This window comes from Dipodomys merriami, unplaced genomic scaffold, assembly GCF_024711535.1.
Source record: "Dipodomys merriami isolate MVZ:Mamm:240054 unplaced genomic scaffold, mDipMer1.0.p SCAF_20, whole genome shotgun sequence".
NCBI classification, from domain to species: Eukaryota; Metazoa; Chordata; class Mammalia; order Rodentia; family Heteromyidae; genus Dipodomys; species Dipodomys merriami.
Window position 1 is genome coordinate 19,852,495 of NW_027203382.1, and position 14,502 is coordinate 19,866,996.

The following is a 14,502-nucleotide window of genomic DNA, read 5'->3' on the forward strand; positions in this document are numbered from 1 at the left end:
GACTTCCCAGGCAGGATCCAGCATCTACCAGATGAGCATTCACCATGTAGATGTGGGGATTGGGGACTCCAGAGCCCATCAGTGGCTACGGCTGCAATGAGGTGACTAGGAGTAGGTACTGGTATCCGTTATCTATAATCAGTCCTTACTTCTTCCAGCATTGCTGGTTATAAAGCACATTTGGTTTTATGTATTATTTTGATCTCCCCTCTGCCTTTGTCAGGTAAGTGTGACAGGCACTGTGGCCTTTGTTTTATAGAACTAGTATGAAAAAGGAGATAAAGAAAATTGGCCCAGGTCACACAGTTAGCAGCTAACCAAACTTATAGTCTAGACCTCCAACTCAGCCTGTGCCCCCAAACCTAAGTGCAAGATGGCCTCAGGAAACATAAAAGGTGAGTTTTCTCACCCTACAAATGAGGAAACTGAAGCAACTTTTCCAGCAGCAGCAGAAGTGGTCTTATTTCTGACTGAAAGTTCATTCCTTTATAGTACCTGAGAAGGAAATATAGCCCCTCATATCACAAAGAACTATTTATCGGGGGCTGGGAAGGTGGCTCAGTGGTAGAGCGCTTGCCTTGCATGCCTGAGGCCCTGGGTTCGATTCCTTAGCACCACATAAGCAGGAAAAAAAAGCCGGAAGTGGCGCTGTGGCCCAAGTGGTAGAGCGCTAGCCTTGAGCTGAAGAGCTGACGGACAGCGCCCAGGCCCAGAGTTCAGGCCCCATGACCAGACCCCCTCTCCCCAAAAACTATTTCTCATGTTTTATATTATATGTTTTAATATAAAGATTTTCTACTATTTAATTGCTATTAGGGCAACCATCTATTAGTATAATTGCACTTTGTTGTTGTTGGTCGAGGAACTTGACTCTGGGCCTAGGCGCTGTCCCTCAGCTCTTCAACTCAAGGCTAGTACTCTACCACTTGAACCACAGCACTACTTCCCGTTTATTGGAGATAAGAGTTCCACAGACTTTTCTGCCTGGGCTGGCTTTGAACCGTGATCCTCAGATCTCAACCTCCTGAGTAGCTAGGATTACAGGCATGAGCCATGGGTGCCCGGCTTAACTGCACTTTAAAAATGTTTCTTGTTGTTTTTTGCCAGGCCTGGAGCTTGAACTCAGGGCCTGGGCACTGTACCTGTGCCTTTCTGTGCTCAAGGCTAGTAACACTCTACCATAAGCCACAGCGCCACAGCACCACTTCCAGCATTTTCTGTTTATATGGTATTGAGAAGGGAAAACCAGGGTTTCATGCATGCTAGGCAAACACTCCTCTACCACTAAGCCACATTCCCAGCCTAACATTCCTAGCCTAAAATGGGAATTATTAGCCAAAATGTTTTCTCAATAAAATAAAAAAATCTGAAAAGAGAGTTACCTAAGGAGATGGATTGATGTGTTGATATTGAATATCTACATGCTCTCTTCTGAATGTTTTACTGCCAAAAATGAAGTTTTAAGTCCTTATCAGGAACATATATATATATATATATATATATATATATATATATATATATATATGTATATTCCTTTTAAAAAATTAAACTGGTCCAAAGCCTATAGTTATCATTTCAACATCTGTTAGTAAAAAATAACTCCAGAAAAGTACAGTTTGGATGACACATTGCATGGGTGCATGCACACACAGACACAGACACAGACACACACAGACACACACACACACAATGATTTGGCTGGCTTGGGAAATGATTTGCTGAGAAATCTATGTTTACATTAGGGAGAGTAAGGGGAAAGAAGATTCTCTTGTAAAACTTGAAAAGATGTTAAGTGGTAACTCCCAAAATGCCCAGCAAGCATATAACCAGCCTCTTATCCTAGCATGAATATATGTGGCTCAGCATTTTAAAATTTACTTTAAGCTTTTCTAGCAATTTGAATTAACCCTTTCTTTGCCTCCACTCTCTTTCTAAGGATTCTGAGCCTCTCAATATATACCAGAAGTGCTGCTCATGGTCTCTCAGATTAACCAGCAGACAATCACCTCACTCTGAACTCTGTGATTGTCTTCCATAAATCCATCACTGGATACCATAAGTAGCACTGTTTACAATAACAAAAGGCCAGAGACTGTAATTCATAAAGAAAAATGTTTATTTTGGTTTATGGTACTGGAGACAGGGAAGTCCAAGATCAAGCAGTTGCATATGAAAAGGGCATCATGCTGTTTTAATGCATGGCAGAAAGCACGTGTAGAAGAGTATACAAAAACTCACTCCTGAAAGAACAATCTAGTCCTAAGACAACTGAATTAATCTTCCACAACATGGTATCATCTCTTACAGGTCTTACCACTTCTCAACACCATCTGGGAATCAAATTTCAATAGGAATTTCAGAAGGGACAAACCACAGAAAAACCACAGTAAAGTTGTAGCAGCTATATTGTTTTTTTTTTTAAAGGCTTTAATATTCTTTTTTTAAATTTTATTTTATTTATTTATTTATTTTTAAATTTAATTTTATTTTATTTGTGAACATACTGTACAGAGGAGTTACAATTACGTGGGCAGGATAATGCGTACATTTCTTACCAAGCATTGCAGCCTCCTCCTTTGTTTACCCTTCACATCCCTTCCCAGCCTCCCCCTCCCCCCAATCCCAATTAAAGGCTTTAATATTCTTATATCCCATGTATAGTTTCTGATTTACAGTAGTTCAACCATAGTAAAACCATAGTCCAGATTTCAAATTTTGATCTTTTTGTGCACAGTGGTAAGTGATCCAGTACTCTCTCATGACACTGGATGGCAGTAGCAAGATCTCTTATGATAGTAAGGCAGAAAACTTATACTCCATGGTATATTGTGTTGTCAGGGTTTTTTGGATATTGGGTTTGTGTTTTCACATATCATAACATCAACAAAATGCCTAAGCTATGTGTATATGTGAGATGTCCAATGCTTTGTTAATAAAACAAGCTGTGTATAAGATGGTTTTGTCAAACTGAAGGTTGATGAAAGTGTTCTGAGGATGTTTAAGGTAGAATAGGCTAACTTAGGATGTGTAGTAGTTTAGGTGTATTGGATACATTTTTTTTTTTTTTGGGTCCGGTTGTAGGGCCTGAACTCTGGGCCTGGGTGCTGTCCCTCAGCTCTTCAGCTCAAGTCTAGCACTCTACCACTTGAGCCACAGCGCCACTTCCGGCTTTTTTCTTTTTGCTTATATGGCGCTGAGGAATCGAACCCAGAGCCTCAGGCATGCAAGGCAAGCGCTCTACCACTGAGCCACCTTCCCAGCCCCTGGATAAATTTTTAATTTATGTCATTATCAGGTTACAATAGGTTTACCAGGGGATAGCCTCCTACATTTAGAGTATCTGTAATGCCCACACATTAAGTTCACCTTGCATAGAATTGTAAAGGGCTTGTTGCCTACCTCATCCCCCAATTTGATGTCACACTAAAATGTAGACCAAAACCAGAGGTTCTGTAAGGCATATGAACATCAGATCTGAGTGGTCTTAATGTTTGAGCCTGTAAAACCTCAGGTAGTTCAGGTATATCCTTCATTCAAAGAAATGAATCTAGATTCTCTAAAGAGCCAATTATTTTTTTCTCTTAGTTTCTCTTGGTTTATGCTTCTGACCAATTAGAATGAAAAACAAAACAAGAAACCAAAATAAATAATTCCTCCAGGTGAATTTTATCTTGCGAGCTATTAAGTTTATTTACTGATTGAATAAATAAAATAACAATTTTAAGAAAAGTGAGCATTTAATTACTATTTGTATAATAATACTTCACAATATCTTCTCATGCACTGAAGGTTTCATGTGATTTATCTCCTTCAGCCTGGGTATACTCGCTCTCTTAGAGTAAAATAAAATAGAACTAATCTATTGCCCCAGAGTGTGATTGTGGTAGAATAATTTAATATTGGACATGATTACAACATTAGTTTCCAGGGACACATACATTTTATATTTTAATTTTCATATATTTAATGTTAAAATGAACACATTTTTCTATCAATCAGTATCCATATCGAAAGAAGAAATGTAAAATGCTTGACCCAGGACAAAAAAAACTGCAAGTGGACTAATAATGTCATTTGTTATCATATTACAACACTGTAGATGGTTTATTCCTTGGGGAAAAAGAATCACATCATGAAATGTTTAGTATTCATCTCATTAAAAACAGAAAAATGCACTGAGTGCTGGTGTCTCATGCCTATAATCCTAGCTATTCAGGAGGCTGAGGTCTGAGGATCATGGTTCAAAGCCAGCCTGAGAAGAAAAGTCTGTGAGACTCTTATCTCCAATAAAGTACTCAGCAAAAGCTGAAAGTGGCACTGTGGCTCCAGTCGTAGAGCATCAGCCTGAGCACAAAGAAGCTCAGGGACAGTGCCCAGGCCTTGAGTTCAAGCCCAGGACCAGCAAAAAAGACCAAACAAACAAAAATCAGGTAAAGTCTGGGGTGTTCTATTTTTTAATTAAATATTTTTGTGGCAGTACTGGTTTTGGAATACCCAGCACTTGGTCAGGCAAGTGCTCTACTACAGCCATCTCTTGGTCTTCATTTCATAGCTGCTAAGTTCAACAGAAGATCTGAGAAGAACAACAAAATAAAAGTCAAGAGAATAAAAGTAGTTTGACTGAGCAAAAAGCCTTTCATCAAGAATATCCATGCTAACTGCTCCCTCCTTTAGTTTTCCTTTCCTTTACAGCAAAGGAAAATGCTTCCCAAATAACTGGGTATGATACTACTGGAAAACTAAAACACAAACCCTAGGGTTCAGCCTATTTAAGATGAATGCAAGGTTACCATAGAATAGGGAAGTATCTAAGTTCGATGGCAACATATGATCACACACTAAAACATGAAGTCTTAAGCTTTTCTCTTTACCTTGTCAATATGTCATTCATCCCGAGAAGCTGCTCTGGCATAACTCAGAGGGAGATTCAGCCCAATGACTGGCCCTACAATGCTCAGCCATGATGTGATATAGTTGACATTCCTAGGAAGTAAGTGAAACATAGCAATACAAATAAATGTTTCCATCATAATTTTTGGATGAATAGTGAACTTCTCATCAGTCAGTGATACAAGATGTATTCCTACCTGGTTTTCCAGCATTTCTAAATAGCAGCTTATTGCTTGGAAAGAATTTCTGTTTCAGAGAAAATATGAGTATCTCTTGAAGGTAGTTGAAGGGAAATGTAATACTGGATGACTTGCACTGATGACTCAAATTTTATATTTGAAATTTATAGTATAATAGGTCAACAGTGGTTAAAGAGCATGGTTCTGAGGCAAAAATGCTTGGGTTCAAATCCCAGTTGTATCATTAATTAGCTGTGTAACATTGGTGGAGTCTTTTAACTCCTCTGAGCGTTAGCTGCATTCTCTGTAAACTGTGTAAAATAATAGTATTCTTAGGGACCTTATAAACATCCAATGCATTTATATATCTAAAACTCTTAGAATAGCACCTACCACATAAAAAAATCAATAAATAGTATCCATTGTTATTATTACAAAGAATATTTCTTTTTTCACTTAGCTTTTAGACCCGCATAAAAAGATTTACAGTTTTAAAATCAGAGCAGAGACCAATGTGTCTTTAAGGTGTTTCTTACCTATTGATTTTCTGTGAATTCTTTAATACAGGAGTCATGAATTCATTTGTCTTGCAGGGATGTAATACAAAAAAGGGTTGCCCAAGGATTGGATGTTCCTGTAAGAATAAGAATTGGTCCTAGATTTTCTCTGTGAGTTACTTGAAAAAGTTAAAACAAATAATCCACTTTACTCTTTTAAAATTTGAAGCTATTGATTAACGCACAGGTTCTACTTTGAAAGACAATCTATAGTCTAGACATGAAAAGAGGAGGGTGATGAGCTATTCACTGACAAATAGTATTGTCAAGTACAATAAGACACATTTTTGTTTACATGGCACGAACACTAAATATAAATTTTATTAGTTCCCTCTTGGATTACTGTTTGTCGTTAGTTTTCTTTCAAGGATGCCCAGGAAGCCTAGTAGCTTGATCATCTTTCATTCATCCCTTTGTCAATGATCAAGGAACTAAATTCATTTGCATATTTTAAAACCCAAATTTGGCCAACATTTCATTGTTTCAGCCAGTTCTAATGGGTTCAGTTTCTGTGAGGTAAGGGGTGGGGGAATAACAGAAATATTTAAGTTATTCTCTCTCTCTTACAATGACTGAAATACACAATTCTACTGTGTGACATGTCTCAATGTCTATATGGCTATTTCTGGAAGCTAAAATCCCATATGATATAACCTATTCCACTTCTAAGAAAATATTTGGATAAAAGGTACACCAAAAGCATTCAGCAAACAATGGGGAGACCAAGGATGGTCTCTGTAGTAAGTAATTTGTGCATGTGATCTACAAACACAAAAATAATTATTGATGACAAATCTAACTATGTTGTGAATTAACAATCCTATAACAACAAACTTAAATACGTATAAAATCTAGTCAAGTGACCTACAGGGGAAAAGTCATTTCAACACACCAGCAGTGATAGACTATAGTGAATTTGAGAGGGCTACCATCCAAGGTCAGGCTTGCTACTTTGAACCAGGCAAATATGTTAACTGGGAACATAGGTCCAGTATGTGAGAGCTTCCCATTTGTCCACATGACTTAGGGAACTAGAAGTTTATGTAAAACCTCTTAGATTTAAATGCTGGAATAAGTTTTTTTAAAGGAAGGGATAGGCCAAATAAAACAGGCTTGTAACTCGATCTGGACTAGGGTCTCGATTTGGACTAGGGTCAGCCCAGCTGCTTCTCTTGGCTTTTCTTCTTGGTCAGCCTATGAAAAAGCTGAACTCATTAGAAGTGCTCCTGGGAAACAGCTCTTATTGAAAGTAGTGATTGTCACTACTGTCTCAGTTTCAAGCATTCATTCATATTTGCATGCATATACATGTACCTATTTACAATGACTGAAATACACAGTTCTACTTGCATTGGTGACATTGAGTGTTTTTGGGATCTGGAATTTTTAGCATTCTTGACATTCTTTCTTCCCATGTAGTGCCTCTAGAAATCTTTTTTTTCCTGTTGTGGCGGGTCTAGAATACAATCCTACCAATCTCTGCTTCCTAAGTAGCTGGATTATAAGCACAAAAAATATAGCACTGCAAAAAAAATTATATAAATATGTCTCAGTATGATTATCTTAAGCTGAGTGACACATCATTTTTTTTCCTGGGGGTAGAAGGAAGATCTGAACTTTGAATTCAGGATTTTGCACTTGTGGTCTGTGACTTAAGCCATGCCACTGTCTATTTTTGGCTGTAGTCAGTTTTCAGATAGGATGTGACATTTATTCCCAGGGGTTGACATGGGTCTTGATCCTCCTATTTCTATTTCCTATATAGCTAGGATGAAACCACTGCATGCATCCTGCTTTGTACCGGTTAAGAGGAGTCTTGCAAACTTTTTTTTGGCTCTGCTAGTCTTGAACATATAACCCACTGAAGCAACTGGAATTTTGAACCACTGTTCTCAGCTTTTGTGGATTGTTTTTGTTTTGTTTTGTTTTGTTTTTGCTAGTCCTGGGGCTTAACTTGAGGGTGTGGGCAATGTCCCTGGGCCTGTTTGTGCTCATGGTGAGCACTTTACCACTTGAGCTACAGCATGATTTCTGGCTTTTAAGTAGTTTATTGTAGGTAAGAATCTCATGGAGACTTTTCTGCTCAGGCTGGCTTCCAACCACGATCCTCAGATCTCAGTCTCCTGAATAGCTAGAATGATGGGCAGGTGCCACCAGCTTAAGAAAAGTTTTATAAGGAAATAATGATAGGAGTAAATTTTCAGTTATAACAGAATGAAAAGGTCTTCCCATAAATAAGTATAAAACTGAACAAATGACCCAAAATAAACCATTTCCAGGCTATAGAAATCACCAAGGGCAAACAAAAATTTTGTTGAATTCATGATGTTTCAGAATTTCAAATTAGAAGCAGAGTGAATTTATAGCCTGCCTGCCTAGAAAGACATCCTACACCTTTCCATGGCTCCATCAACAGAGGACTTTACTAGAGCCAGGAGGGCCCTGAGAGCCAGCAGCTAGGCTGCCAGAGAGACTGACTTGATCTGCAGCAGATGGTGAAAACTATTGCTCAGCAGCATTGTCAATAAAAATCACAAACTAGGTTCTAAATGAAAAAAGAGAAGCACAGCTTTGCTGACCAGAAGATTTTCGGCCAATTGAGGCCATCAGCAGACAAGCCAGAAGTGTAATAGGGATCCTAGAATTCAGGCAGTCTGAGAAAGGTTCTCCAGGCGTCTTGGCTGATCAGAACTATGCCCATGTGCAGGGGGGACACAAAGTTTGCTGAGAAGTAACAGCCAAGGCTGATTTGATCACTACCCACATACTATGCAAATGGAAGAAGGCTTATAGTACTAGGATATTTGAGCACCATCTCTGTCCAATAATTGGCTAACCACTAAGCTATACAGTGACCTGAGGAAGGCTAAAGAATTAAAAGTGGGAAAAAAAAAAAGTATGAGACTACATACCTGAAGTATCAGATGTTTAAGAGGCTGAGCCCACCAGTTTGAGCAATAATGACTCCAACTCAAAAAAAGGAAGGAAGGAAGGAAGGAAGGAAAGTAGGATGGAAGGAAGGAAGGCGGAAAGAAGGCAGGAAAGGGGAAGAAAAGGAAGGACAAGGAAGGAAAAAGGAATAAAGGAAAAAATGAAAGAAATGAAGAAAAAGAAAATGAAAGAAGAAAAGGAAATAGGCAGGACAAATTCTGCAGATAAAGAATAGGAACCTCCAGTAATTCTCAAACAGTGAGACCAAAGGAGGCTGCTAAAGGGAGGAGCCCACAATACCTACATGCCTCTGATCATATAAAATAATATTTATCAAAATGAACTCCAGGAAATGGAAATAAGAGCCCTTTTTCTTTATTGATGTTTCATTTTCTTTATGTCTTGTTTGTTCCTTTATCTGTCTTTGGGAGGGCGGGGGGGGCACAAAATGAAGGGACAAAGGGTGAACAAATACAGCAATGTTACTTATTAGACACCATGTTGAAAATTAACTATACAACTTGTATATGAGGACTGGAGGGAAAAACTAGGAAAGAGCAAGGGAAGAGATTACATTTCAAAAAGAAATGCATCCTTTATCTGACTTATATAACTGTAACCCTTCTGTACATCACCTTTATGACAACAATAAAACTTTTTTTAAAAGCCTAGGAAAGCTACTAAAACAAAAAACTACAATGATAACAGGCAATCTTCAGGGTAAAATATTAGAATTCAGAATTTACCATATTATTCAAAATGTTTAGATTTTATTCTTTCTGTGTGTGTATGTGTGTGCGCGCGCGTGCATAAGTGTGTGTGCATGAGCATGTATGCATGCCAGTCCCAGGGGTTGAACTCAGGGACTGGGCACTGAACTTTTCTTCTCAAGGCTAGTGATCTACCACTTGAGTCACAGCTCCACTTCCAGCTGTGTGTGGAGGGGGCAGGGGAGGGTGGATAGATGTGGGTGTGGGTGTGCACACACGCACATGTTCAAGTGGTTAAGTGGAGATAAGAGTCTAATGAACTTTCCTGCCCAGGCTGGCTTCCAACTATGATCCTCAGATGTCAGACTCCTAAATAGCTAAGATTATAGGCATGAGTGACCAGTGCCTAGCTAAAATGTTTAGTTTTCAAAGAAATTTAAGAGACATGCAAAGAAACCAGAGTATTACACATATTAGGGGAAAAATGTCATTAATAAAAACTATGAGTGGGTCAATATACTGGATTTACAAATGGGTTATAAATAATTCAGCTATTATAAATATGCTGTAATATTTGAAATTATGTTCACACAAATGAAAGAAAAATTATGACACTGACTGTAAATTATATATATAGTATACTTTATAAGACTCTGTAAATAAAGTATCTATATATCTATAAGGAAATACAAACTGGATAAAAAACTGAATGGAAATTTTGGAGTTGAAAAATATCAAAAATAAAAATTCAGAAAATATAAAATATCAGTAAAAGAATTAATAGGTTAGAACAAGGAAAGTATTCAGTCCAAAGAAGACAGAGGAAGAAAAATGGAGTAAAATAAGTATATGAGACCTGTACTATGACAACCTATACTATCTAGCATACATGCAATAGGAATCTGAGGAGACAATGATAGAACAGGCAAAATATTCAAAGAAATACAGGCTATAGAACAAGTTCATGCCTATACACATCATAGGCAAGTGACTGACTGCCAAAACCAAGGAGAGTCCATATTTTAGGAAAAGATGTGAGTCTTGCCAAACTGTGGAATCAGCCAAGAGACCTAACAACTGGTGAATGGATAAAGAAATTAAACACATACATACACACACACACACACACACACACACACACACACACACACACACACACACACACACACACACACACACACACACACACCATAGAATATTACTTTGCTAGAAAAAAATAATGTAATATGCAGGAAATGGATGGAACTGGGGTAAGTCAAGCTCAAAAGTCAAATATCCAATATTCTTATTTGCAGAGTACAGACCTAAATGACAATGACAATAATAGTAATGGTAATGTGTCAAGAGATAAAACAGTGATTGTCTCTGGGGGTACTGAGGGACAAAGTGGGTCCAAGGATATTTTATGTGTTCTGTGTTATAACAGCATAGTGAAACCCACCAAATGCTGTTTGAAAAGAAGAGAGGAGGGAGAAGAGGAATGGGAACATGGCTAGGAGATGAATATGCTCCAAGTGTATTATCATAATGAAACTTTTTTATATTACAAATGTTTATTAATTCAAAAATAATGGAATAATTATTCTTTACAAAACAAAAAGTGATGTGATAAAACACTCCTTGTGGAGCACATGGGCAGCAAAGATGGCTCTGGGAGAGGGTAGAGTGGGCAGACCCCAATTGATCTTCTGATCAGTACCTAACCAGCCCGTGAAGGCTCAGGTGAATGATAGGGTGTGACCTTGACAGTGATTGGTTCCTCTTCCTCCCTTACCATACCACCCACCCTCTTTGTCTTTAAAAGGGGCTGCTCTCTGTTAATAAATGAGTTTTTCTACCTGCTGGATTTGGCTCCCCGCTGTGTCTGATTGTCTCCTGGGCTGAGGGAGGCTAGGGAACGGGCGAGCGCCGCACTTACCTTTCCTCGGACCCCGTCCGTCTTTTGTGGGACGGACGAAGACCCAACAACTCCTCACATAAAAAAGAATAAAAAAGCCAGGCACTGGTGGCTTATGGCTGAAATCTTAGCAACTTAGGAGGCTGAGACCTGAGGATCATGGTTCAAACCCAACCTGGGCAGGAAAGGCTGTAAGACTCTAATCTTCAATTAACCACCAGAAAACTGGAAGTGGTGCTATGGCTGAAAGTGATACAGCACTAGTCTTGAGCAAAAAGAGCTCAGTGACAGTTCCCACGTCCTGAGTTCAAGCCCCACGATCGACACAAAACAAAACAAAACACCCAAAAGAATAAAAATATAGCAATGGCTGACGATCTGTCCAGAAAGCAATGATAGATTCAAAGTGCTGGTGGAAAAAACTAAATGGTACACCAAAAATTCTATATCCAGAAAAACTATGCTTCAAAAATTAGATTCCCAAGGAAATAGATTGAGAGAATTACTTGTTAATAAGTCTGCCTTATAAAATATACTAAAGAAAGTGCTTCCCAAGACATACAAAGGGTAATCAAATCCACAAGAAAAAAAAAATGAAAAACCTCAGAAATGGTGAACTCAGTCAGGTGTGATGGTTCACACTTATAATCCAGGCACTTAGGAGACTAAAGTGGAAGGATCACAAGTTTGAGGCCAGCCTGGACTACATAGCAAGGCTTTATGTCAAAACTCCCCAAACTAAAGACAGACTCTCTCCAACAAAACCTTAAGAAATTTTCTTTTAATTTCTTTAAGTGACATAAGATTATAAAAACAAAATTGTAACAGTATAGAATTGTGTTTGTAACATATATGAATGTAATATATACACAATAATAGCACAAAAAAGGGAAGAAACAAAAGCTTACTGAACAAAGTTTCTACATGTTAACAGAATCAAATCTGTATGAAGCTTTACTTCTATGGTTATAATGTTTGTTTAAAAAAAGGTGGAGGTTCTGGTTTTGAGAATATTTACAATTCAACAACTCTTTATAAAACAAATCCTGTAAGCATTGTTATTAATCACGACCACTTTCCTAACAATAGGTCTAAAATATTCATAATTTGCATGATTAAATTATACATGTTTTAACACCCAATAATTTCTAAAATGTATTAGCTTTTCTTAGTTGTGGAAAATTAATCTAATAATTAATTACCTTTCAAATATAGGTAGAATATTAAAATACTCAAAATAAGTCATTGTTTCTAAATACAAGCTGAGTATTCTTTATTTCCAAATGCTAGTGATAGAAAGTATCTCAGATTTTGAAGATTTTGGATTTGAGTCTATTTTATAGATTTTTACCTGTTGAGTATCTACTTCCAAATCCAATATAATCCAAAATTTCATTTTTGTTGGTGCTAAAAAAGTTTTGTGTTTTATAAGTTTTCAAACTTCAGATTTTTGGATTACAAATGTTGTGTATTCTTGACTACTGTATATACAGCCTGGAGTTGTAATGTTCATATTTACATAGAAAAATATCAGGTTTCCTTGTTATGATTGGGATTCTGTATTTTTTAAATTATACTTTAATGCTGGTACTGGGACTTGAATTCAGGACCTCACTCTCACTCGGCTTTTCTACTCAAGGCTAGCATCTGCTACTTGAGCCATACTTCCACTTGCAGTTTGCTAGTTAAGCAGAGATCAGAATTTCACAGATTTTTCTGCTTGGGCTGGCTTCAAACAACAAGCCTCAGATCTACCTGTCCCCTCAGCATTTCAGCTCAAGGCTAGCACTCTACCACTTGATCCACAGTACCATTTCCAGCCTTTTCTGCTTATGTGGTGCTGTGGAATTGAATCCAGGGCCTCGTGCATGCTTGCAAGCACTCTATCACTGAGCCACCTTTCCAGACCCAGATGTAGCATCTTGAGTAGCTTGGATTACAGGTGTAAGCTACCAGTACCTAGCTTCATGTATTCATTCATTCATTTACAAAACATTGTCTTCTTGTCTGATAATTTTTAATTGACTTATACCTAACTCAAGGCAAAAGGTCTCTAATTTAAAAACAGGGTTAATCTCATGGAGAATTTTATCAGGTAGAAGTCACAAAATTTCAGAGTGATCAGTAACTTCAGCCAATCCTATTTTTCAGTCATATTCAGCTGATCCTGAAATCCTATAAATTTGCATTTGGATGAACTAGGAAATAGAATTTACAAATAATGTTAGGCATGTGATCAGTGCATACAATTAATCTGGATAATATTTCTCCAAGTCATTTTTCTTACAATGGAGTTAAATTTTAATATGGCTTATGCTATCAGGAAAGATTATGTCTGTTTTCTACTATTTCCTTTAGACAGCTAGAATCAGAGATGAAAATTGTCTTTAGTTGGCTTAGGAATGATGTGTTAGAGCTAAAGAAAAAAATCTAAACTCTTACACCTGATATGTTTAACATACCTTTTTCAAAAGTGAAGGAACATCAAAACTGTCAGGATCTTTTTAGTGACATTTCTTAGATCAATTCAGGAGGTAAATTCATGTGAAAGTGCTACCATCTGCTGTCAGTACTAATGAAGTGAGCAAATCTGTGCTGAGAAAAATGTCCTACATACAGCCAATGAACTGTGTTAGGCTTACAACTCAATAAACACTTCTGCTGGAACAAAGTTCTGCTAAATGGTTTTCTGTGAAAATAGAAATGATAGGTCAGATCTTATCTCCGTAACTCCAGAGGAGTTTATATGGGCAAATTCTCATATGAAATGTAATTTAGCAATGGTTAAATGTCTCATAAAATAAGTCTTGACATGAATACTGTGAATTGCTTTTAGAACTATTAGATGTGCCTATCAGAAGGAAATGATAATACTGTACCTTCATCTTCCATGTAATAAATATGATAACTTACTTAGTTCATTTCTTAATTTTCTTGGTTCTCTGGGAAGGCACAAATATAATTTTACATACTAAGCTTTCACTCAGTTTCACATTCCAGATTGATTAAATTTGCCTTCTACTCTAGACATATTCCTTAGAAATGAAGAGCAGTGTCTTCCTCATCCTTCCCCTGGAGCAGAGAGAGGAAAATGAAGATCTACAGAACCAGGCATGGTCCTGGGTGCTGTATACACGATGCCTACCATAGTGATATGGAGGAAGAGGCTTTCAAAGTCTGCACACTCACACTGCATTTGCACAGGCCTGCTACTTAAATATAAACTGAGATCATATACTGTGCCTCTTCTTGCCTCTCACCAGCCTTGGTGTCTAGGGTAATCATTGGCTTCCATGCTCTCTAGTCTAACTCCTCAAAAATCTATTCATTCAACTTTA

The 14,502-nt window shown here is 37.6% G+C and overlaps 1 protein-coding gene across 5 annotated transcripts in view; it reads right to left on the bottom strand.

Moving 5' to 3' along the window:
• Window positions 1-2,122: 2,122 nt before the first annotated feature.
• Atg10 (autophagy related 10) overlaps window positions 2,123-14,502 on the bottom strand; it is a 282,749-nt gene continuing 270,369 nt past the window's right edge. For 4 of the 5 annotated variants that reach the window (XM_070031160.1, XM_070031162.1, XM_070031157.1 and 1 more), the window contains 3 exons: window positions 5,606-5,703; window positions 4,872-4,983; window positions 2,123-4,573 (listed from right to left, as the gene is read on the bottom strand). In XM_070031160.1, coding sequence (XP_069887261.1) covers window positions 4,884-4,983; window positions 5,606-5,703 — 198 coding nt within the window. In that variant the 3' untranslated portion in view covers window positions 2,123-4,573; window positions 4,872-4,883. Of the gene's footprint in view, window positions 4,574-4,871; window positions 4,984-5,605; window positions 5,704-14,502 lie in introns of those variants that run through there. The other variant, XM_070031159.1, reaches the window with a different exon arrangement.